The sequence below is a fragment of the Bombina bombina genome, unplaced genomic scaffold, assembly GCF_027579735.1.
Source record: "Bombina bombina isolate aBomBom1 unplaced genomic scaffold, aBomBom1.pri scaffold_1956, whole genome shotgun sequence".
NCBI classification, from domain to species: Eukaryota; Metazoa; Chordata; class Amphibia; order Anura; family Bombinatoridae; genus Bombina; species Bombina bombina.
This window is the reverse complement of record NW_026511254.1, coordinates 13,254-37,500: the sequence shown is the minus strand read 5'-3', so window position 1 is coordinate 37,500 and position 24,247 is coordinate 13,254. Positions and strand designations below refer to the sequence as shown.

Genomic DNA, 24,247 nt, shown 5'->3' with positions numbered 1-24,247 from the left:
GCCTGGAATAGTATACCTGCTACACTATAAAGAAGACCCCCTAATAGGTCTTGATAGAAGATGCAATGTTGGATATATAGGAGCGTCAAAGGCTATGGTATACCACAGGAAATAAAGTATTTGTACCAATCCTGAATCGTGTCAGGATGATTAACTCAAATTGGTTAAGAACTACAGTCCACCAATTAATCTTGCGATACATTAAAATAGATTAAAATAGAGTTTCCGTTTATTAAAACACATACATAATAACTAGATCTAGTTATAAAGAAAGAATAAAACTATAAAAACAAATCTAAACAAATAAGTATAAAACGATCTGTCAAACAGATAGATTATAGTTAATTGATCCTATGGGGCAGTTACGCCATCAAACCTTTGAGAAGGTCGCATACTTAAACTACAAGTGTGGAAAATTGTCTACTATGAGTACGGTATGTATTGGATTAGACCATCATAAGTTGACTTAATGGTATAGATACAACGTTTAACATATAACAATTGCTATCAATGAGAGTAAAAACTATGATGAAATAATATTATTCCAATAGAATAGTGATAACGATGACGATGACGATAACGTTATTTGCAAAATATATAAGAAAAAATAAAAAAAAAATGTGTTAATGTGTTTACATGTAAAATTATAACTAAATTACATAAAATTGACCAAATGTTACCTAATATGATCAATACCGGTATGTCCTTTTAAATAAGTGAAAACATGATGTGTATGATTAAAAATGACAAATGTGTCACACAAAGTACAAAAAGTGTGCCAATGGCTAAATTTGTGAAAGCGTGATAAAAAACATAATTTATGTAAGAACTTACCTGATAAATTCATTTCTTTCATATTAGCAAGAGTCCATGAGCTAGTGACGTATGGGATATACATTCCTACCAGGAGGGGCAAAGTTTCCCAAACCTTAAAATGCCTATAAATACACCCCTCACCACACCCACAATTCAGTTTAACGAATAGCCAAGAAGTGGGGTGATAAGAAAAAAGTGCGAAAGCATATAAAATAAGGAATTGGAATAATTGTGCTTTATACAAAAAAATCATAACCACCACAAAAAAAGGGCGGGCCTCATGGACTCTTGCTAATATGAAAGAAATGAATTTATCAGGTAAGTTCTTACATAAATTATGTTTTCTTTCATGTAATTAGCAAGAGTCCATGAGCTAGTGACGTATGGGATAATGACTACCCAAGATGTGGATCTTTCCACACAAGAGTCACTAGAGAGGGAGGGATAAAATAAAGACAGCCAATTCCTGCTGAAAATAATCCACACCCAGAATAAAATTGTAATGAAAAAACATAAGCAGAAGATTCAAACTGAAACCACTGCCTGAAGTACGTTTCTACCAAAAACTGCTTCAGAAGAAGAAAACACATCAAAATGGTAGAATTTAGTAAAAGTATGCAAAGAGGACCAAGTTGCTGTTTTGCAAATCTGATCAACCGAAGCTTCATTCTTAAACGCCCAGGAAGTAGAAACTGACCTAGTAGAATGAGCTGTAATCCTTTGAGGCGGAGTGTTACCCGACTCAACATAGGCATGATGAAAAAAAGATTTCAACCAAGATGCCAAAGAAATGGCAGAAGCTTTCTGGTCTTTTCTAGAACCGGAAAAGATGACAAATAGACTAGAAGTCTTTCGGAAAGACTTAGTAGCTTCAACATAATAATACAAAGCTCTAACAGCATCCAAAAAATGCAATGATTTCTCCTTAGAATTCATAGGATTAGGACATAATGAAGGAACCACAATTTCTCTACTAATGTTGATAGAATTCACAACCTTAGGTAAAAAATTCAAAAGAAGTTCGCAGCACCGCCTTATCCTGATGCAAAATCAGAAAAGGAGACTCACAAAAAAGATTAGATAATTCAGAGATTCTTCTGGCAGAAGAGATGGCCAAAAGAAACAAAAAACTTTCCAAGAAAGTAATATAACGACCAAAGAATGCATGGGTTCAAAAGCAGAAGCTTGAAGAGCCCCCAGAACCAAATTCAAACTCCAAAGAGGAGAAATTGACTTAATGACAGGTTTTATACAAACCAAAGCTTGTACAAAACAATGAATATCAGGAAGATTAGCAATCCTTCTATGAAAAAGAACAGAAAGAGCAGAGATTTGTCTTTCAAGAAACTTGCGGACAAACCTTTATCTAAACCATCCTGAAGAAATATAAGTCTTCCAGACTCTATAATATATCTCTCTAGATACAGATTTACGAGCCTGTCACATAGTATCAATCACAGAGTCAGAGAAACCTCTTTGACCAAGAATCAAGCGTTCAATCTCCATACCTTTAAATTTAAGGATTTGAGATCCTGATGGAAAAAAGGACCTTGCGACAGAAAGACTGATCTTAACGGAAGAGTCCACAGCTGACAAGATCCGCATACCAAAACCTGTGAGGCCATGCTGGAGCTACCAGCAGGACAAACGAGCATTCCTTTAGAATATTAAGAATACCCTTGGAAGAAGAACTAGAGGCGGAAAGATATAGGCAGGATGACACTTGTAAGGAAGAGATAATGCATCCACTGCCTCCGCCCGAGGATCCCTGGATCCGGACAGATACCAGGGAAGTTTCTTGTTTAGATGAGAAACCATCAGATCTATATCTGTGAGTTCCCACATTTGAACAATCTGAGGAAATACCTCTGGGTGAAGACCATTCGCCCAGGTGCAACGTTTGGCGACTGAGATAATCCGCTTTCCAATTGTCCATACCTGGGATATGAACCGCAGAGATTAGACAGGAGCTGGATTCCGCCCAAACCAAAATTCGAGATACTTCTTTCATAGCCAGAGGACTGTGAGTCCCTCCTTGATGATTGATGTATGCCACAGTTGTGACATTGTCTTATCTGAAAACAAATGAACAACTCTCTCTTCAGAAGAGGCCAAGACTGAAGAGCTCTGAAATTGCACGGAGTTCCAAATATAGATCGGAAATCTCACCTCCTGAGATTCCCAAACCCCTTGTGCCGTCAGATACCCCCACACAGCTCCCCAACCTGTAAGACTTGCATCTGTTGAGATTATAGTCCAGGTCGGAAGAACAAAGAAGCCCCCTGAACTAAACGATGGTGATCTGCCCACCATGTCAGAGAGTGTCGTATAATCGGTTTAAAGATATTAATTGAGATATCTTTGAGTAATCCCTGCACCATTGGTTCAGCATACAGAGCTGAAGAGGTCGCATGTGAAAACGAGCAAAGGAGATCGCATTTGATGCGGCAGTCCTAAGACCTAAAATTTCCATGCATAAGGCTACCAAAGGGAATGATTGTGACTGAAGGTTTTGACAAGCTGATATCAATGTTAAACTTCTCTTGTCTGACAAGGACAGAGTCATAGACACTGAATCTATTCTAGAAACCTAAAAAGGTTACACTTGTCTGAGGAATCAATGAACTGATTGGTAAATTGATCCTCCAACCATGAACTTGAAGAAACAACACAAGTCGATTCGTATGAGATTCTTCGAAAATGAGAAGACTGAGCAAGTACCCAGATATTGTCCAATAAGGAAATACCAAAAAACCCTGTTCTCTGATTACAGAAAGAAGGGCACCGAGAACCTTTGAAAGAAATTCTTGGAACTGAGGCTAGGCCAAACGGTAGAGCCACAAAACTGGTAATGCTTGTCTAAAAAGAGAATCTCAGACACAAAAAGTGATCTGGATGAATCGGAATATGTAGATACACATCCTGTAAATCTATTGTAGACATATAATGCCCTTGCTAAACAAAAGGCAGGACAGTCCTACAGTAACCATCTTGAATGTTGGTATCCTTACATAACGATTCAATATTGATAGATCCGAAACTGGTCTGAAGGAATTGACCTTCTTAGTACAATGAAGAGATAAAATAAAACCCCAGCCCCTGTTCCAGAACTGGAACTGGCATAATTACTCCAGCCAACTCTAAATCTGAAACATATTTCAGAAATGCTGAGCCTTTGCTGTGTTAACTGGGACACGGGAAAGAAAAAAATCTCTTAGCAGGAGGCCTTAACTGAAGCCAATTCTGTACCTTTCTGAAACAATGTTCTGAAACCAGAAATTGAGAACGGAATTGATCAAAATTTCTTTGAAGAAAACGTAATCTGCCTCATACCAGCTGAGCTGGAATAAGGTCCGCACCTTCATGGGTACTTAGGAGCTGGCTATAGGTTTTCTAAAAGGCTTGGATATATTCCAAACTGGAAATAGTTTCCAAACTGATACCGCTCCTGAGAATGAAGGATCAGGCTTTTGTTCCTTATTGTGAGGAAAGGAACGAAATGATCATTAGACCTAAATTTACCTTAGATTTTTTATCCTTTGGTAAAAAAGTTCCCTTCCTTCCAGAAACAGTTGAAATAATAATTTATTACCCTGAAAAGAAAGGGAAAGCAAAGTTGACTTAGAAGACATATCAGTATTCCAAGTTTAATCCATAAAGCTGTTCTAGCTAAAATAGCAAGAGACATATACCTGACATCAACTCTAATGATATCAAAAGATGGTATCACCAATAAAATTATTAGCATGTTATAGAATAATAATAATGCTATAAAATTATGATCTGTTACTTGTTGCGCTAAAGCTTCTAACCAAAAAGTTGAAGCTGCAGCAACATCCGCTAAAAATATAGCAAGTCTAAGAAGATTACCTGAACATAAGTAAGCTTTTCTTAGAAAGGATTCAATTTTTCCTATCTAAAGGATCCCTAAATGAATTACTATCTGCCGTAGGAATAGTAGCACATTTAGCAGGAGTAGAGACAGCCCCATAACCTTAGGGATTTTGTCCCAAAAAAACTCTAATCTGTCAGATGGCACAGGATATAATTGCTTAAACGTTTAAAAGGAGTAAAAGAATTACCCAAATTATTCCATTCCCTGGAAATTACTTCAGAAATAGCATCAGGGAGATTAAACACTTCTGGAATAACTACAGGAGATTTAAAAACCTTATTTAAACGTTTAGATTTAGAATCAAGAGGACCAGAATCCTCTATTTCTAATGCAATTAATAATTCTTTAAATAAAGAACGAATAAATTCCATCTTGAACAAATACAAAGATTTATCAGCATCAACCTCTGAGACAGAAACCTCTGAACCAGAAGAACCATTATCAGTATCAGAATGATAATGTTCATTTAAAAAATTCATCTGAAAAAAGAGAAGTTTTAAAAGACTTTTATGTAAACTAGAAGGAGAAATAACAGACATAGCCTTCTTAATGGATTTAAAAAATAAAATCTCTTATGTTTATCAGGAACACTCTGAAAATTAGATGTTGACGGAACAGCAACAGGTAATGTAACAGTACTAAAGGAAATTTTATCTGCATTAATAAGTTTGTCATGACATGCAATACAAACAACAGCTGGAGAAACAGATACCAAAAATTATAGCAGATACACTTAGCTTGGTAGCTCCAGCAGTAGACAGCGATTTTCCTGTAGTATCTTCTGACTCAGATGCAACGTGAGACATCTTGCAATATGTAAGAGAAAAAACAACATATAAAGCAAAATTGATCAAATTCCTTAAATGACAGTTTCAGGAATGGGAAAAAATGCCAAAGAACAAGCTTCTAGCAACCAGAAGCACTGAAAAAAAAAAGACTTAAATAATGTGGAGACAAAAGCGACGCCCTTATTTTTTAGCGCCAAATAAGACGCCCACATTATTTGGCGCCTAAATGCTTTTGGCGCCAAAAATGACGCCACATCCGGAACGCCGACATTTTTGGCGCAAAATAACGTAAAAAAATGACGCAACTTCCGGCGACACGTATGACGCCGGAAACGGAAAAGAATTTTTGCGCCAAAAAAGTCCGCGCCAAGAATGACGCAATAAAATGAAGCATTTTCAGCCCCCGCGAGCCTAACAGCCCACAGGAAAAACAGAGTCAAATTTTTGAAGGTAAGAAAAAAATGATTAATTCAAATGCATTATCCCAAATATGAAACTGACTGTCTGAAAATAAGGAATGTTGAACATTCTGAGTCAAGGCAAATAAATGTTTGAATACATATATTTAGAACTTTATAAACAAAGTGCCCAACCATAGCTTAGAGTGTCACAGAAAATAAGATTTACTTACCCCAGGACACTCATCTACATGTTTGTAGAAAGCCAAACCAGTACTGAAACGAGAATCAGCAGAGGTAATGGTATATATAAGAGTATATCGTCGATCTGAAAAGGGAAGTAAGAGATGAATCTCTACGACCGATAACAGAGAACCTATGAAATAGACCCCGTAGAAGGAGATCACTGCATTCAAATAGGCAATACTCTCCTCACATCCCTCTGACATTCACTGCACGCTGAGAGGAAAACCGGGCTCCAACTTGCTGCGGAGCGCATATCAACGTAGAATCTAGCACAAACTTACTTCACCACCTCCATAGGAGGCAAAGTTTGTAAAACTGAATTGTGGGTGTGGTGAGGGGTGTATTTATAGGCATTTTAAGGTTTGGGAAACTTTGCCCCTCCTGGTAGGAATGTATATCCCATACGTCACTAGCTCATGGACTCTTGCTAATTACATGAAAGAAATACAGTGTTCATAAACCCAAATCACAATGTGGAGAAAACATAATTTATGCTTACCTGATACATTTATTTCTCTTGTAGTGTATCCAGTCCACGGATCATCCATTACTTGTGGGATATTCTCCTTCCCAACAGGAAGTTGCAAGAGGATCACCCACAGCAGAGCTGCTATATAGCTCCTCCCCTCACTGCCATATCCAGTCATTCGACCGAAACAAGACGAGAAAGGAGAAACCATAGGGTGCAGTGGTGACTGTAGTTTAATTAAAATTTAGACCTGCCTTAAAAGGACAGGGCGGGCCGTGGACTGGATACACTACAAGAGAAATAAATTTATCAGGTAAGCATAAATTATGTTTTCTCTTGTTAAGTGTATCCAGTCCACGGATCATCCATTACTTGTGGGATACCAATACCAAAGCTAAAGTACACGGCTGATGGGAGGGACAAGGCAGGAACTTAAACGGAAGGAACCACTGCCTGTAGAACCTTTCTCTCAAAAACAGCCTCCAAAGAAGCAAAAGTGTCAAATTTGTAAAATTTTGAAAAGGTGTGAAGCGAAGACCAAGTCGCAGCCTTGCAAATCTGTTCAACAGAGGCCTCATTTTTAAAGGCCCAGGTGGAAGCCACAGCTCTAGTAGAATGAGCTGTAATCCTTTCAGGGGGCTGCTGTCCAGCAGTCTCATAGGCTAAGCGTATTATGCTCCGAAGCCAAAAGGAGATTTCTTATCCATAGGGTCCTTAAATGCACAACTATCCTCAATAGGAATAGTAGTACGCTTGGCCATAGTAGAAACAGCACCCTAAACTTTAGGGACCGTCTGCCAAGAATCTCTAATAGCGTCGGCTATAGGATACATCTTTTTAAAAACTGGAGGAGGAGAGAAGGGAATACCTGGTCTCTCCCATTCTTTTGCAATAAACTCTGAAGTCCTTTTCGGGACTGGAAAGACATCCGAATAAGATGGGACTTCCAAATATCTGTCCAACTTACTCAATTTCTCTGGAGGGAACACTATAGAGTCACAGTCATCCATAGTAACCAACACCTCCCTCAGTAGTAAACGGAGATGCTCAAGTTTAAACCTGAAAGAAACTATGTCAGAGTCAAGCAGAGGTAAGGCACTCCCTGAGTCAGACAGTTCACCTTCTGAAAGTACCGCAGTACTCTCCAACTCAGAACCCCGGGAGGGTACGTTCGTAATCGCCATCATAGAATCAGAGGCAGAATTTACTACATAATTGTCCTGTCTTGAACGCTTGCCGTGCAATATGGGCAAATAAGCTAACGTATCAGAAAGTGTAGGGGACATCACTGTAGCTATGTCTTTTAATGTAAAAGCTGCAGATGTTGGAGAAATACTAGGTCCCACTTGAGCGGGTGTTAAGGGCTGTGACGCTTGGGGAGAAAGCTGCGGCATGCTCTGCATCTCATCTGTAGACTCTTGAGAAGCATTCAATTTAGACAAAAGATTTGTCAAAAACAATTTTGTCTCTAAAATGCAAGGCCCTCTTAATACATGAGGGACAAAAAGGAGCAGGGGTTTCCTTGGTGGCATCCAAACACATTGAACACGCTACAGTTTGGATATCGACTGCATCAATCATAACAGATAGCAAGAAGCAATTTGGTCTGAAAAATATAGCACTAAATTTGTAGCTAATTGCATAGAAAAAACAGCAGCACAGATTATTTTAAACCTAGGCAGCTACTGTGCCTTTAAAAACTAAACAGGAATAAACGATGTAAGAGCCTGAAAGGGTTAACCAGCACAGAATATATGAATACCAGGCAGCTACTGTGCCTTTAAATATGTTAACGATGTGAAAAAAGGCAACAATCAAAACAGTCTGTTTAGATTTTATTTCAGCACCTTGCCACAGCTCTGCTGAGGCGCCTACCTACCCCCACGGTCTTCCGACCACACTCGACAAGGAACCGGAGGAATCTGACAGAAAACGCCCAAGACCGCTCGCGTGCACTAGTAACCATGCGGTCTCGGCGTGAGTTCAGTCTATCCAGCATCGGGAAGCTAGACAGTCTGCGCTGCTAACAGTGCGCCAAAGCAAGCCCCGCGTCGCATCGCCGTAACTCTGCGCGGCAAAGAACCTCCATATTCTGTGAAGTTCACCGTGCGGCAATAAAAAGCCGGTTCTTAACCCCTGCTACAGTCTGAAAGTAGCCACAGACCAAAGAAAAACATGCAGCTGTAAACCGGAGTCCTATGCAAGGACTCCGGTAATCACTCCAGCGTCTAACACAGAGGCCCCATAGCCCTAAGCATTCACACTGCAGCTATGTTCTCAGCCCCTGTATTAAGCCCCATTCATAGGATCACAATAAGTATAATGTAACCCCCTTGTGACACACACACACACATCGTTACAGAACAGCCCTCTTGCTTGTTGCCAGGGCTCATGTTCCAACAGCTTATAATGACACAGTCCCTTCTGAGTTAGCTAGTGTCCCAGAAAATAAAAGACTGCACTTACCTCAGTGCTGATCAACAGCATGAGAAGTTCCACAGGATCAAGAGGTCTTCACCCTCCAGCAGCTCTGTGAACACAAAAGGGCCTTAGTTAATATCTGCTAACACAATAAGTATACAAAGGGCAGCACTAGTATGGGAGGCACAGTGCGGGTAAAACCCCACCAGTTCCCATTGCTTTAAAGCCATCTGTAGCTCTACTCTAGAGGCTGACAAGGAATACGGCTACACCCAAGCAAAATAGCACACTTTGGTACCATTTTAAAAAATAAACTCTTGATTTAAGAATCTAAACTAACACCTCAATTTACCTCTTCCTATCACTAACACAGGCAAAGAGAATGACTGGAGTGGGAGGGAAGGGAGGAGCTATAAATACAGCTCTGCTGTGGTGCTCTTTGCCTCCTCCTGCTGACCAGGAGGCGATATCCCACAAGTAAGGATTTCTTTTACAACCTACGGCTTGCATTGTTCCAGTAACTACTGCAGCAGCTTTTTGGTTTGAGGCTCTAGAAGAGTCTCTTAAGGTTGAGACTCCATTAGATGACATTCTAGATAGAATTAAGGCTCTTAAAGGGACACTGAACCCAAAAAATTTTGTTTTGTAATTCAGAAAGAGCATGCAATTTTAAGCAACTTTCTAATTTACTCCTATTATCAATTTTTCTTTGTTCTCTAGCTATCTTTATTTGAAAAAGAAGGCATCTATGCTTTTTTTGGGGTTCAGTACTCTGGACAGCATTTTTTTATTGGTGGATGAATTTATCCACCAATCAGCAAGGACAACCCAGGTCCACCAAAAATGGGCCGGCATCTAAACTTAAATTCTTGCATTTTAAATAAAGATAGTAAGAGAATGAAGAAAATTTGATAATAGGAGTAAATTAGAAAGTTGCTTAAAATTTCATGCTCAATCTGAATCATGAAAGAAATATTTTGGGTACAGTGTCCCTTTAAGCTAGCTAATTCTTTTATTACTGATGCCGCTTTTCAAATTGCTAAATTAGTGGCTAAAAATGCAGGATTTGCTATTTTAGCACGTAGAGCATTGTGGCTCAAATCTTGGTCTGCTGATGTGTTATCAAAACATAAGCTTTTAGCTATTCCCTTTAAAAGGTAAGACCCTTTTTGGGCCAGAATTGAAGGAGATCATTTCTGATATTCTGATATTACAGGAGGTAAGGTCCATGCCCTACCTCAGGATAGGTCGGTAAAAATGAGGGGTAAACAGAATAATTTTCGTTTCTTTCGGAACTTTAAAGGAGAACCCCCGCTTCTTCTTCCACAAAGCAGCATGAAGGGGTGGCCCCCGATCCGGGTCTGGATCTAGTAGGGGGCAGACTTTCTTTCTTTGCTCAGGCTTGGGCAAGAGATGTTCAGGATTCCTGTGCACTAGAAATAGTGACCCACGGTTATCAATTGGAAATTATCTGCAAACCAGATAAAGAGAGAGGCGTTCTTACGCTGTGTAAAAGACCTTTTTACTATGGGAGTAATCTGTCCTGTTCCAAAATTGGGACAGGGGTTTTACTCAAACCTATTTGTGGTCCCCAGAAAAGAGGGAACGTTCAGACCCATTTTGGACCTCAAGTGTCTAAACAAATTTCCATCTATTCAAGATGGAGACAATTCGTACGATTTTGCCAATGATCCAGGAGGGTCAATATAGGACTACCGTGGATTTGAAGGATGCTTACCTTCATATACCAATCCACAAGGATGCCTTGGCAGTACCTTGGTTGTTCAGCCTAGCTTACGTGTTTCCGCCGTTTCCTCTCCTCTCACGCGTGATTGCTCTAATCAAACAGGAGAGAGCTTCAGTGGTACTGATAGTGCCTGCGTGGCCATACAGGACTTGGTATGCGGATCTAGTGGACATGTCCTCTCTGCCACCGTGGAAACTTCAGTTGAGACAGGACCTTCTCATTCAAGGTCCTTTCCAACATCCAAATCTAATTTCTCTGCAGCTGACTGTGTGGAGATTGAACGCTTGATTTTATCGAAGCGAGGATTCTCTGATTCATTTATCAATACTTTGATACAGGCTATAAAGCCTGTCACTAGAAAGATCTAAGATATGGCGTAAATATCTTTATTAGTCAGAATCCAAGGGTTACTCACGGAGTAAAGTTAGGATTCCTAGGATTTTGTCTTTTCTCCAAGAAGGATTAGAGAAAGTGTTATCAGCAAGTTCCTTAAAGGGCCAAATTTCAGCTTTGTCAATTCTGTTTCACAAACGTTTGGCAAATGTATCAGATGTTCAGTCTTTTGGTCAGGCTCTATCTAGAATTAAGCCTGTATTTAGACCTATTACTCCTCCCTGGAGTTTGAATTTAGTTCGAGTTCTGCAAGGGGTTCCAATTGAACCTATGCAATCCATAGATATTAAACTATTATCTTGGAAAGTTCTGGTTTTGGTTGCTTTTTCCTCTGCTCGAAGAGTTTCTGAGCTTTCAACATTACAGTGTGATTCACCTTATCTCTTATTTCATTCTGATAAGGTGGTTTTATGTACCAAACCTGGGTTCCTTCCTAAGGTTGTTCCAAATAAGAATATTAATCAGGAAATTGGTGTTCCTTCCTTGTGTCCTAATCCTTCTTCTAAGGAGGAGCGTCTGTTACATAACTTGGACGTGGTCCGTGCCTTAAAGTTTTACTTACAGGCAACTAAGGATTTCCGTCAATCATCTTCATTATTCATAGTTTATTCTGGAATTCGTAGGGGTCAGAAAGCTACGGCTACCTCTCTTTCTTTTTGGCTAAGAAGTATCATCCGCCTGGCATATGAGACTGCTGGACAGCAGCCTCCTGAAAGAATTACGTCTCATTCTACTAGGGCTGTGGCTTCCACATGGGCTTTTAAAAATGATGCATCTGTGGAATGGATTTGTAAGGCTGCGACTTGGTCGTCCCTTCACACTTTTTCCAAATTTGATACTTTTGCTTCTTCTGAGGCTATCTTTGGGAGAAAGGTTCTTCAAGCAGTGGTGCCTTCCGTTTAGGTTCCTGTCTTGTCCCTCCCTTTCATCCGTGTTCTATTGCGTCATATCTTTGTAAAAGAAAACTAAATTAATGCTTACCTGATAAATTACTTTATTTTACGATACGACGAGTCCACGGCCCTCCCTGTTATTTTAAGACAGGTTTATTTTATTTTTTGAAAACTTCAGTCACCTTTGCACCTTTTTAGCCTTTCCTTTTCTCTTCCTATAACCTTCGGCCGAATGACTGAGGGTGGAGGGGAAGGGGAGGGGCTATATATACAGCTCTGCTGTGGTGCTCTTTGCCACTTCCTGTTAGCAGGAGGTTAATATCCCACAAGTAAGGATGAAATCCGTGGACTCGTCATATCGTAAAAGAAAGTAATTCATCAGGTAAGCATAAATTTAGTTTTTCCTCCTTTTACCTGCAACTTGCATAGCACTCAAAACAGCAAATACCGCAGACTGCTATTGTGCCGCAAAATCATTAGGAAAAGTACCAACCCTCGTTTGTGGCAGAGCAACAGGATCGCCAACCACAGTATACTGACAAACAGATACAGCCTCTTGCGTTGGTAAGGTTGGCATGACAGGGCATTTTTTGGTCGGCGAGTCCGCTGACTGTTAAGGTGCCAACTGAGAGAAGGGGGACACCACAGAAGTCTGGATACCAGGGTTCCCAGACTGTAGAACAGTTGCAAGGCATGAGCTGCATAATTGAGCAGGACGACATACGGTATGTAATTTACATAGTATGCACTTATTTGTATCAAATAACGGGGTGGAACAATTTCTCTCCTGACTAAGCTTAGTAAACAAATCCTCCATGCTTATAAAAAGAGTAACAATGAAATATCACAATATTGGCACAGCAGATTAAGTTACCCCTGTGAAAAACTCCACAGACAAACCCTGAATAATGCCCCATCTGAGGTGTCTCACTACCTCCAGAACCGCTTGCTTCCAGGCAGTCGATCCGTATGTAGGAAAGGATGCTGAGATGAAAACGCCCACTCAAGGAGGTGGGGAAAGCTAAGCCCTTAACTGCAGGTCAAATGTGCATTTTGCTTAAACATGGCCACCGGGAATCACATGTCGCTCTTAATGTGCCCCCCTCTGAAACAACTTCTATCCTGAGGTCTCATATATGGCCCAGAATTGCTTTATGTTTTGTGCGTAAATAAAAGTGTTCAATTTAACACCTTACTTTCTCTGGGGTCTATTAAAAAAAAAAAAAACTTCCTAGATTTTTGGCAATATGTCTATCAACAAGCCATTAGAGAGGATAGTTTAAAGAAAGTAAAACATCTTCTGTCCTTCTAAAGAGTCCTGTAACACAAAGGAAAAAAGGAAATTTATGCTTACCTGATAAATTTATTTCTTTTACAATATGACGAGTCCATGGATTTCATCCTTACTTGTGGGATATCGCCTCCTGGTCAGCAGGAAGTGGCAAAGAGCTCCACAGCAGAGCTGCATATATAGCCCCTCCTTTCCCTCCCCCTCCAGTCATTCAACCGAAGTTAGGAAGAGAAAGGAAAGGCCAAGGAGCAGAGGTGACTGAAGTTTAACAAAAATAAAAACCTGTCTTTAGAAAAATATCAGGGTGGGCCGTGGACTCGTCATATTGTAAAATAAATGTATCAGGTAAGCATAAATTTCCTTTTCTTTTACAAGATATGACGAGTCCACGGATTTCATCCTTACTTGTGGGATACAATACCAAAGCTATAGGACACGGATGAAAGACAGGGAACTAAACGGAAGGCACCACGGCTTGAAGAACCTTTCTCCCAAAAATAGCCTTGGATGAAGCAAAAGTACCAAGTTGCAGCCTTGCAAATCTGCTCAACAGAAGCATCGCTTTTAAATGCCCATGAGGAAGCCACAGCCCTAGTAGAATGAGCCGTAATTTTTTCAGGAGGCTGCTGTCCAGCAGTCTCATATGCCAAACGGATGATACTCTTCAGCCAAAAAGAAAGAGGTAGCGCAGCTTTCTGACCCCTACCTTTCCCAGCAAAACCCACAAACAATAAAGATGTTTGAAGAAAATCCTTAGTCGCCTGCAAGTAAAATTTTAGGCACGAACTACATCCAAGTTATGTAACATACGCTCCTCCTTAGAAGAAGGGTTAGGACATAATGAAGGAACAACAATTTCCTGATTAATATTCTTGTTAGAAACAACCTTAGGAAGAAACCCAGGTTTGGAACGTAACACCACATTTTCAGCATGGAAATTAAGATAAGGTGGATCACATTGTAAAGCCGAAAGCTCAGAAACTCTGCGAACAGAAGAAATAGCAACCAAAAATAAACTTTCAAAGATAATAACTTAATATCTATGGAATGCATGGGTTCAAATGGAACCCCTTGAAGAACTTTAAGAACTAAATTCAAACTCCAAGGAGGAGCAATTGGTCTAAATACAGGCCTGGTTCTAGTCAGAGCCTGACAAAAAGATTGAACATCTGCCAGACGTTTGTGTAGCAAAATGGACAAAGCAGAAATCTGTCCCTTTAAGGAACTTGCTGACAACCCTTTCTCCAATCCTTCTTGGAGAAAAGATAAAATCCTGGGAATCCTAACCCTACTCCACGAGTAGCCCTTGGATTCGCACCAATAAAGATATTTACGCCATATCTTATGGTAAATCTTTCTAGTAACAGGCTTACATGCCTGGATCAAGGTATCAATGACCGAATCAGAGAACCTTCGCTTAGATAAAATCAAGCGCTCAATCTCCAAGCAGTCAGCTGCAGAGAAACTAAATTCGGATGATGGAAGGGTGCCTGAATGAGAAGGTCCTGCCTCAATGGAAGCTTCCACGGCGGCAGAGAGGACATGTCCACCAGATCGGCATAACAAGTCCGGCGAGGCCACGCAGGAGCGATGAGAATCACTGAAGCCCTCTCCTGTTTGATCCGAGCAATCACCCGGGGAAGGAGAGCAAACGGTGGAAACACATAAGCTAGGCTGAACGACAAATGCACTGCCAAGGCATCAGTTCGGCCTGAGGATCCCTGGACCTGGATCCGTACCTCGGAAGCTTGGCATTCTGTCGAGATGCCATCAGATCCAATTCTGGTCTGTCCCACCTGAGAATCAGGGAAGCAAAGACAACCGGGTGAAGTTCCCATTCCCCCGGATGAAATGTCTGTCTGCTCAAAAAATCTGCTTCCCAGTTGTCCACTCCTGGGATGTAAATTGCTGACAGATAACAAGAGTGAGTCTCTGCCCACCGAATTATCTTGGATACTTCTGTCATCGCCAAGGAACTCCTTGTTCTTCCCTGATGATTTATGTAAGCCACAGTCGTGATGTTGTCCAACTGAAATCGGATGAATTTGGCCGAGGCCAATTGAGGCCAAGGTTGAAGCGCATTGAATATTGCTCTCAACTCCAGAATATTTATGGGAAGTAGAGACTCCGCTCAAATCCACACTCCCTGAGCCTTCAGGGAATTCCAGACTGCACCCCATCCTAGTAGACTGGCATCCGTTGTCACTATCACCCATGAAGGTCTGCGGAAGCATGTCCCTTGGGTCAGATGATCCGGCGACAACCAAAGAAGAGAGTCTCTCGTCTCCTTATCCAGATCTATCTGAGGAGACAAATCTGCATAATCTCCATTCCACTGCCTGAGCATGCTCAGTTGTAGAGGTCTGAGATGAAAATGAGCAAACGGAATGATGTCCATTGCCGCCACCATCAATCCAATTACCTCCATGCACGTAGCTACTGATGGCCGAGGATTGGACTGAAGGGTTCGGCATGTCTCCAGAATCTTTAACATTCTGACTTCCGTAAAAAAGATTTTCATGGCTACGGAATCTATTAAGTTCCCAGGAAAGGAACCCTTGTCTGTGGAATTAGTGAACTCTTTTCTAGGTTCACCTTCCATCCATGAGTCCTTAGAAAGGACAGAACCATGTCAGTATGAGACTGTCAGTTGGAAAGAGGACGTCTGGATTAGAATATCGTCCAGATAAGGCGCCACTGTGATGCCCTGCGGTCTGAGAATCGCTAGCAAAGCCCCTAGAACTTTCGTGAAGATCCTGGGTGCCGTGGCCAACCGGAAGGGAAGAGCCACGAACTGAAAATGTTTGTCCAAGAAGGCAAACCTTAGAAACTGGTGATGATCTCTGTGGATAGGAATGTGAAAATATGCATCCTTTAAGTCCACGGTAGTCATATATTGACCCTCCTGGATCAATGGCAGAATTGTACGAATCGTCTCCATCTTGAAGGATGGAAATCTGAGAAACTTGTTTAGACTCTTGAGATCTAATATGGGTCTGAACGTTCCCTCTTTTTTGGGAACCACAAAAAGATTTGAGTAAAACCCCTGCCCCTGTATTGGAATGGGACAAATTACTCCCATAGTGGAGAGGTCTTTTACACAACGTAAAAACGCCTCTCTTTATCTGGTCTACAGACAATCGTGAATGAAGAAACCTTCCCCTTGGAAGGGAATTTTTGAACTCCAGTTGGTACCCCTGGGACAAGATTTCTAGTGTCCAGGGATCCTGAACATCTCTTATCTAAGCCTGGACAAAGAGAGAAAGTCTGCCCCCTACTAGATCTGGTCCCGGACTGGAGGCCGTCCCTTCATGCTGTCTTGGGAGCAGCAGCAGGCTTTGTGGGTTGTTTATTTTTTATCCATAGGGTCCTTGAAAGAACAACTATGCTCAATAGGAATAGTCGTACGCTTAGCTAGAGTAGAAATGGCTCCCTCCACCTTAGGAACCATTTGCCAAACATCCCTAACGGTGTCAGGTAAAGGATACATTTTTTTAAATATAGGGGAAGGAGAAAACGGTAAACCCGGCCTTTCCCATTCCTTGTTAATTTCTGGAATTCTTTTAGGAATGGGAAAAACTTCAGCGTAAGTAGGGACCTCCAAATATCTGTCCATCTTACACAATTTCTCTGGAGGGACTACAATTGAGTCACAGTCGTCCAGGGTTAACAAAACCTCCCGCAACAGACAAAAGGTGTTCAAGCTTAAATCTAAAGGACATCACATCCGAATCTTTCTTGGGTAATGCGTTACCTGAATCAGACAGTTCTCCTTCCGACAAAACCTCCCTACCCCCCCTTCAGAGTCCTGGGAGGGAAGATCGGAGATTGCCATCAAGGAATCAGAGGTCGCATGGACTACCTGGGTCTCTATTCTACTACGTTTACCCTGTAGAACTGGCAACTTAGATAACACCTCTGTAAGGGTTCAGGACATAACTGTAGCCATATCCTGTAGAGTGAATGATGCAGACACCGATGAAGAACACGGCGTCGCCAGTGTAGGCGTTATGGGCTGAGACGCTTGGGATTGAGGTTTATCCTGAACTTCATCATTCTGAGTAAATCCATTATTATCATCAGATAAGAAAATTCGCTCTTTACACTGTAATGACCTAGTAATACATGAGGGACAAAGTGTAACAGGGGGTTCCACAATGGCATTTAAACAAATAAGGCATGCACTGTGCTCATCCATCTTAATAAAGTGAACAAGCAGCAAGTTAGACTCACTCACAAAAATTCGATTGTAAAATAAATATGTTGAGTACTGTATCTTTAAGAACTCAATTCACACATCTATCCGTTTTTTATTTTTCAATTGAAAAAAACTAAATATGCTGAGAATTGTATTACAAGGGAGAAGCAAGCTCTCTAAGTTCACCTTCCCTCGTACACCATTTATTATTCTTTGGCAATAACCCACAAGTATATGACACAGATTGCTTCTAAAAATAAAATGCCTCGTCACCTCGCCGCAGCGGCTCCTACCTGCTCCTGTGCCCGGACCGATAATAAACAAGTGCGCAATCAGGATAAGAAGGCTTAGAGGCCAAGAAGGCTGTTATCACAACACTGACTGCACTATGAAAGCGTGCAAAGTCTAAGCTCCGCCCCTCGTGGGCGTAATTCCATAAGCTCTATTAACACAAGCAACAATCCGCCATTCACCGGAGGCCAGTAAAATATATGCACTCCGAAATTGCCCTTAAAGTATTAAAGCACTGTTTTCTTGTTATCCCTTGCGTCAGCAAGCCCCAGAAAAGAAACCCACACACAACGTCCCAGCGCTTCAAGGCACACACTGAAAACCGCCTGAATGTCTGGTTAAACACATACACAATAACCCCCAGTTTCCACTCTTTAATAAACGTTGTCAGAGAGTCTGGTACACTATGTCATCTTGTACTAACATACCAGTGCTTCTAGGTAGTAGACCGCTAGAGTGTCTGGTTCTGTCACTAACTACTTTACCCCAAAGCATAGTGAACATACAGTCCATCTGAGATTCTGTTTCTGTGTCCCAGAATAAAAGAACTGCACTTACCTTCATGCTGAGTAACAGCATGACAACTTCAGTGTCAAGAGGTCTTCTTTTCCTCCTGAGGTCCTGTGAAAAAGAGAAGGCTTAGTTAAGAATTTCCAACACTATGTACAGCAAACGCAGCACAATCCTGGGAGGCACACTGGAGACAAAAATCCACCAGTTCCCACAGTCTAAAAAGACTACTTAAAGCTGCTCTGTAATAAAATAGAACACTTTGGCACCATTTCAAAACAAAAAACTCTTGATTGAAGAATCTAAACCGAACACCTCTCTTTACCTCTTCCTATCACTAACACAGGCAAAAAGAATGACTGGAGGGGGAGGGAAGGGAGGGGCTATATATGAAGCTCTGCTGTGGAGCTCTTTGCCACTTCCTGCTGACAAGGAGGCGATATCCCACAAGGATGAAATCCGTGGACTCGTCATATCGTGTAAAAGAAATCAGTGTAACTAACGTTTGCCTGAAAGGAAGGATAGCATGGTAATACAGGAAGAAGCATAGGAACTTCCCTGCGACATCCAGCAGCTACCACATACCAAAATTCTACTAAAAGCATTACATAGCTTTCAACAATGCCCCTGTTCTCTTGCAGGAAACAATCTATTAAGAGCATTAAAATAAGAAACTTCAGCACAGCACCTTTCTCTGCCTAGCTCTACAATGCTGATTGGGGTGCCTGTCTCCTCATGGTGGCCAGGTGAAGAAAATTCCATTAATTGCCATTAGAAAAGAAACAACTGATATATTTGTATAACATACATCAGGCATCAAATCCCGTTGTATCATTTCCAAAATCGACACAGTTTGAGATATACAGTTGGGCTTTAACTCACTTGTCATCTATGCTATTTTGGTAGTATATGTGCAGAAGTTTATCCTTTATCCAGCTCACTTTTTCTCCAACTTCCTTGCCAGCTTCTGCATGCAGACAATACTTCTTGTATAGTTGAGCAAGACCCATCATGGCTTCTTTTCTCACACGCCACTAGATTGGAAGAAGAAGAAAAAAAAAAAGGGGGCGTTCATTCATAAAGTTCATTCTTCATAGGTACATTCAAAGAGCAAATGTAAAATTACATATGGGGTTTTTCCACAATTTATTGATATAGTATTTCAAATTTTAAACTAAGTTGAACCAAATAATCAAATGAAAATTAAATGAGATTACACCAACAAAATCAAACCATAACTGACAACACATTCTCATTATAAACGAAAATTATGCTTTCCTGATAGATTTGTTTCTTTCTTGACACGGATCAGCATAATTACTATTGGGAATATCACTCCTAACCTGCAGGAGGCGGCAAAGAGCACCACAGCAAAGCTGTTAAATACCACTCCCTTACCCACAACCCCCAGTCATTCGAAAAAAGGGAAGGAGAAAGGAAGTAAAAAAAAAGGTGCAGATGTGACTTAGGTTTATAAAAAAAAAAAAAAAACTGTCTGAAAACAGGGAGGGTCGCGGACTCAACGTGTCAAGAAAGAAACAAATTTATTAAGTAAGCAAAAAATTTAATTTTCTTTCTAATGACACGGTGAGTTAACGATCATCATAATTACTATTGGGAAATAATACCCAAGGTAGAGAACGCGGATGATAAGGGAGGGACAAGACAGTAAGCCTAAACCGAAAGCACCACTGCTTGAAGAACCTTTCTTGAAAAAGCAGCCTCAGCTGAAGCAAAATTATTAAATTTTGAAAAAAGTATGTAAAGATGACCAAGTGGCAGCCTTGCAAATCTGATCTACAGAGGCACCATTTTTGAAAGCCCAAGTAGAAGAAACCGCCCTCGTGGAATGAGCCGTGATTTTCTCAGGAGGCTGCTGACCAGCAATCTCATATGCCAAATGAATAACACTCCTTAAACAGCAAGAAAGAGAAGTAGCCGTAGCTTTCTGACCCTTACGCTTCCCAGAAAAAACAAATAAAGAAGAAGACTGGCGAAAATCCTTAGTCGTCTGCAAATATATTTCAATGCACAAACTACATCAAAATTGTGCAACAAACGTTCTTTATGAGGAGGAGGAGGAGGATTAGGACACAAAGAAGGAACAACAATTTTTTGATTAATATTCTTATCTGAAACAACCTTGGGAAGAAAACCTAAAAGCAGTACGCAGTACCACCTTATCAGAATGAAAATAAGGAAAGGAGCTTCACACTAACGCTGAAAGCTCCAAAACTCTTCTAGACGAAGAGATAGCAATCAAAAACAAAAACTTCCAGGTTAACAGCTTAATATCCAAAGAATGCATAGGCTCAAATGGAGCCTGTTGATGAACTCTCAGAACTAAATTAAGACTCCAAGGAAGAGTCACAAGCTTAAACATAGGCCGGATTCTAACCAAAGCCTGACAAAAAGACTGAACATCTGGCACATCCGCCAGACGTTTATGCAACAGAATAGATAAAGCAGAAATTTGACCCTTCAGGGTACTAGCAGATAAACCCTTCTCCAGACCCTCCTGGAGAAAAGACAAAATCCTAGGAATCCTGACTCTACTCCAAGAGTAGCCCCTAGATTCACACCAATACAGATATTTACACCATATCTTGTAATAGATCTTTCTAGTCACAGACTTACGCGCCTGAATCATAGACTCAATAATCGGCTCAGAAAAACCACGCTTAGATAGAATCAAGTGTTCAATCTCCAAGCAGTCAGCTTCAGAGAAACGAGATTTGGATGAAGAAAGGGACCCTGAAGTAGGTGGTCCTTCCTCAATGGAAGACTCCAAGGTGGGAAGGATGACATCTCCACCAGATCCGCATACCAGATCCTGCGAGGCCACGCTGGAGCAATGAGAATTACCGACACCCTCTCCTGTCTGATCCAAGCAATGACCCGAGGAAGAAGGGCAAATGGAGGAAACAAGTATGCCAGACTGAACTTCCAAGGAACTGCTAGAGAATCTATCAGTACAGCCTTAGGATTCCCTTGACCTCGAGCCGTACATCGGGAGTTTGGCATTCCGACGAGACGCCATGAGATCCAACTCCGGAAGTCCCCATTTGAGAAACAAACTGGCAAACACCTCTGGATGAAGCTCCCAATCCCCCGGATGAAAAGACTGCTCAAAAAATCCGCTTCCCAATTTTCCACCCCTGAAATGTGGATTGCAGATAGGCAGCAATTGTGAGCCTCCGCCCACTGAATAATCTTTGCTACCACTGTCATTGCCAAAGAACTCCAAGTTCCTCCCTGATGATTGATGTAAGCCACCATCGTAATGTTGTCTGACTGAAACCTGATAAACTGGGTCAAAGCTAACTGAGGCCAAGCCAGAAGAGCATTGAAGATTGCCCTTAACTCGAGGATATTTATGGGAAGAGACAACATCTCCCGAGTCCACAGACCCTGAGCCTTCAGCGAACCCCAGACAGCTCCCGAACCCAGCAGACTGGCATCCGTGGTCACAATTACCCAGGTAGGCCTGCGAAAACAGGTTCCCAGGGAGAGACGCTCCTGAAACATCCACCACAGAAGAGAATCTCTTGCAGCCTGATCCGTATAATCCCCGTTCCACAGTCTCAGCATGCATAACTGCAGAGGTCTGAGATGGAACCGAGCAAACAGAATAATGTCTATGACAGAAACCATCAGACCAATAAACTCCAAACATTGGGCCACCGACAGCCGAGGAGAGGACTGAAGAGCCAGACATGAATTGAATATTTTTTACTTTCTTTCCTCTATCAAAAAGATCTTCATTTCCAGAGAATCTATAATGGTAACCAAAAATACCACTCTTGTAGCCGGAACCAAGGAACTTTTTAATAAATTCACCTTCCAACCGCGGGAGCGCAGAAAAGACAACACCGTGTGGGAGTTTGCTAGTTGAAAAACATAATTTATGTAAGAATTTACCTGATAAATTCATTTCTTTCATATTGCAAGAGTCCATGAGCTAGTGACGTATGGGATATACATTCCTAACAGGAGGGGCAAAGTTTCCCAAACCTCAAAATGCCTATAAATACACCCCCCACCACACCCACAATTCAGTTTAACGAATAGCCAAGAAGTGGGGTGATAAGAAAGGAGCGAAAGAATCAACAAGGAAATTGAATAATTGTGCTATATACAAAAAAATCATAACCACCATAAAAAGGGTGGGCCTCATGGACTCTTGCCAATATGAAAGAAATGAATTTATCAGGTAAATTCTTACATAAATTATGTTTTCTTTCATGTAATTGGCAAGAGTCCATGAGCTAGTGACGTATGGGATAGCAAATACCCAAGATGTGGAACTCCACGCAAGAGTCACTAGAGAGGGAGGGATAAAAATAAAGACAGCCAATTCCGCTGAAAAATTAATCAAAAACCCAAATCAAAAGTTTTAATCTTATAATGAAAAAAACGGAAATTATAAGCAGAAGAATCAAACTGAAACAGCTGCCTGAAGTACTTTTCTACCAAAAACTGCTTCTGAAGAGGAAAAAACATCAAAATGGTAGAATTTAGTAAAAATATGCAAAGACCACCAAGTATCTGCTTTGCAAATCTGATCAACAGAAGCTTCATTCCTAAAAGCCCAGGAAGTAGAAACTGACCTAGTAGAATGAGCCGTAATCCTCATAAGCATGATGAATCAAAAGCTTTAACCAAGATGCAAAAGAAATGGCAGAAGCCTTCTGACCTTTCCTAGAACCAGAAAAGTTAACAAATAGACTAGAAGTCTTTCTGAAATCTTTAGTAGCTTCAACATAATATTTCAAAGCTCTTACCACATCCAAAGAATGTAAAGATCTCTCCAGAGAATTCTTAGGATTAGGACACAATGAAGTGACAACAATTTCTCTATTAATGTTGTTGGAATTCACAACCTTAGGTAAAAATTTAAATGAAGTCCGCAAGACCGCCTTATCCTGATGAAAAATCAGAAAAGGAGACTCACAAGAAAGCAGATAATCCAGAAACTCTTCTAGCAGAAGAGATGGCCAAAAGGAACAATACTTTCCAAGAAAGTAATTTAATGTCCAGAGAATGCATAGGCTCAAACGGAGAAGCCTGTAAAGCTTTCAAAACCAAAGAGAAGCCTGTAAAGCGTTCAAAACCAAAGACTCCAAGGAGGAGAGATTGATTTAATGACAGGCTTAATACGAACCAAAGCCTGTACAAAACAATGAATATCAGGAAGATGAGCAATTTTTCTGTGAAACAGAACAGAACGAGCAGAGATTTGTCCTTTCAGGGAACTTACAGACAAACCCTTATCTAAACCATCATGAAGAAACAGTAAACTTCTAGTAATTCTAAAAGAATGCCAAGAGAATTTATGAGAAGAACACCATGAAATGTAAGTCTTCCAAAATCAATAATAAATCTTTCTAGACACAGATTTACGAGCCTGCAACATAGTATTAATCACAGAGTCAGAGAAACCTCTATGACTAAGCACTAGGCGTTCAATCTCCATACCTTCAAATGTAATGATTTGAGATCCTGATGGAAAAAAGGGCCTTGAGATAGGTCTGGCCTTAACGGAAGTAGCCAAGGTTAGCAACTCGACAGCCGAACAAGATCCGCATACCAAAACCTGTGTGGCCATGCTGGAGCAACCAGCAGTACAAACGAACGCTCCATTATGATTTTGAAAATCACTCTTGGAAGAAGAACTAGAGGCGGAAAGATATAAGCAGGTTGATAATTCCAAGGAAGTGTCAACGCATCCACTGCTTCTGCCTGAGGATCCCTGGACCTGGACAGATACCTGGGAAGTTTCCCGTTTAGATGAGAAGCCATCAGATCTATTTCTGGAAGCCCCCACATCTGAACAATCTGTAAAAAACACATCTGGGTGAAGAGACGACTCTCCCGGATGTAAAGTCTGG

At 41.0% G+C, this 24,247-nt stretch overlaps 1 protein-coding gene across 1 annotated transcript in view; it reads right to left on the bottom strand.

The window, feature by feature from the left end:
* The window catches only part of LOC128643674 (sister chromatid cohesion protein PDS5 homolog A-like), a 22,220-nt gene extending 2,835 nt beyond the window's left edge, over positions 1-19,385 (bottom strand). The window contains exon 1 of the mRNA XM_053696507.1: positions 19,239-19,385. Within this exon, the coding sequence (XP_053552482.1) occupies positions 19,239-19,369 (131 nt within the window). The 5' untranslated portion in view covers positions 19,370-19,385. The remainder of the gene's footprint in view (positions 1-19,238) is intronic.
* Positions 19,386-24,247: the final 4,862 nt, after the last annotated feature.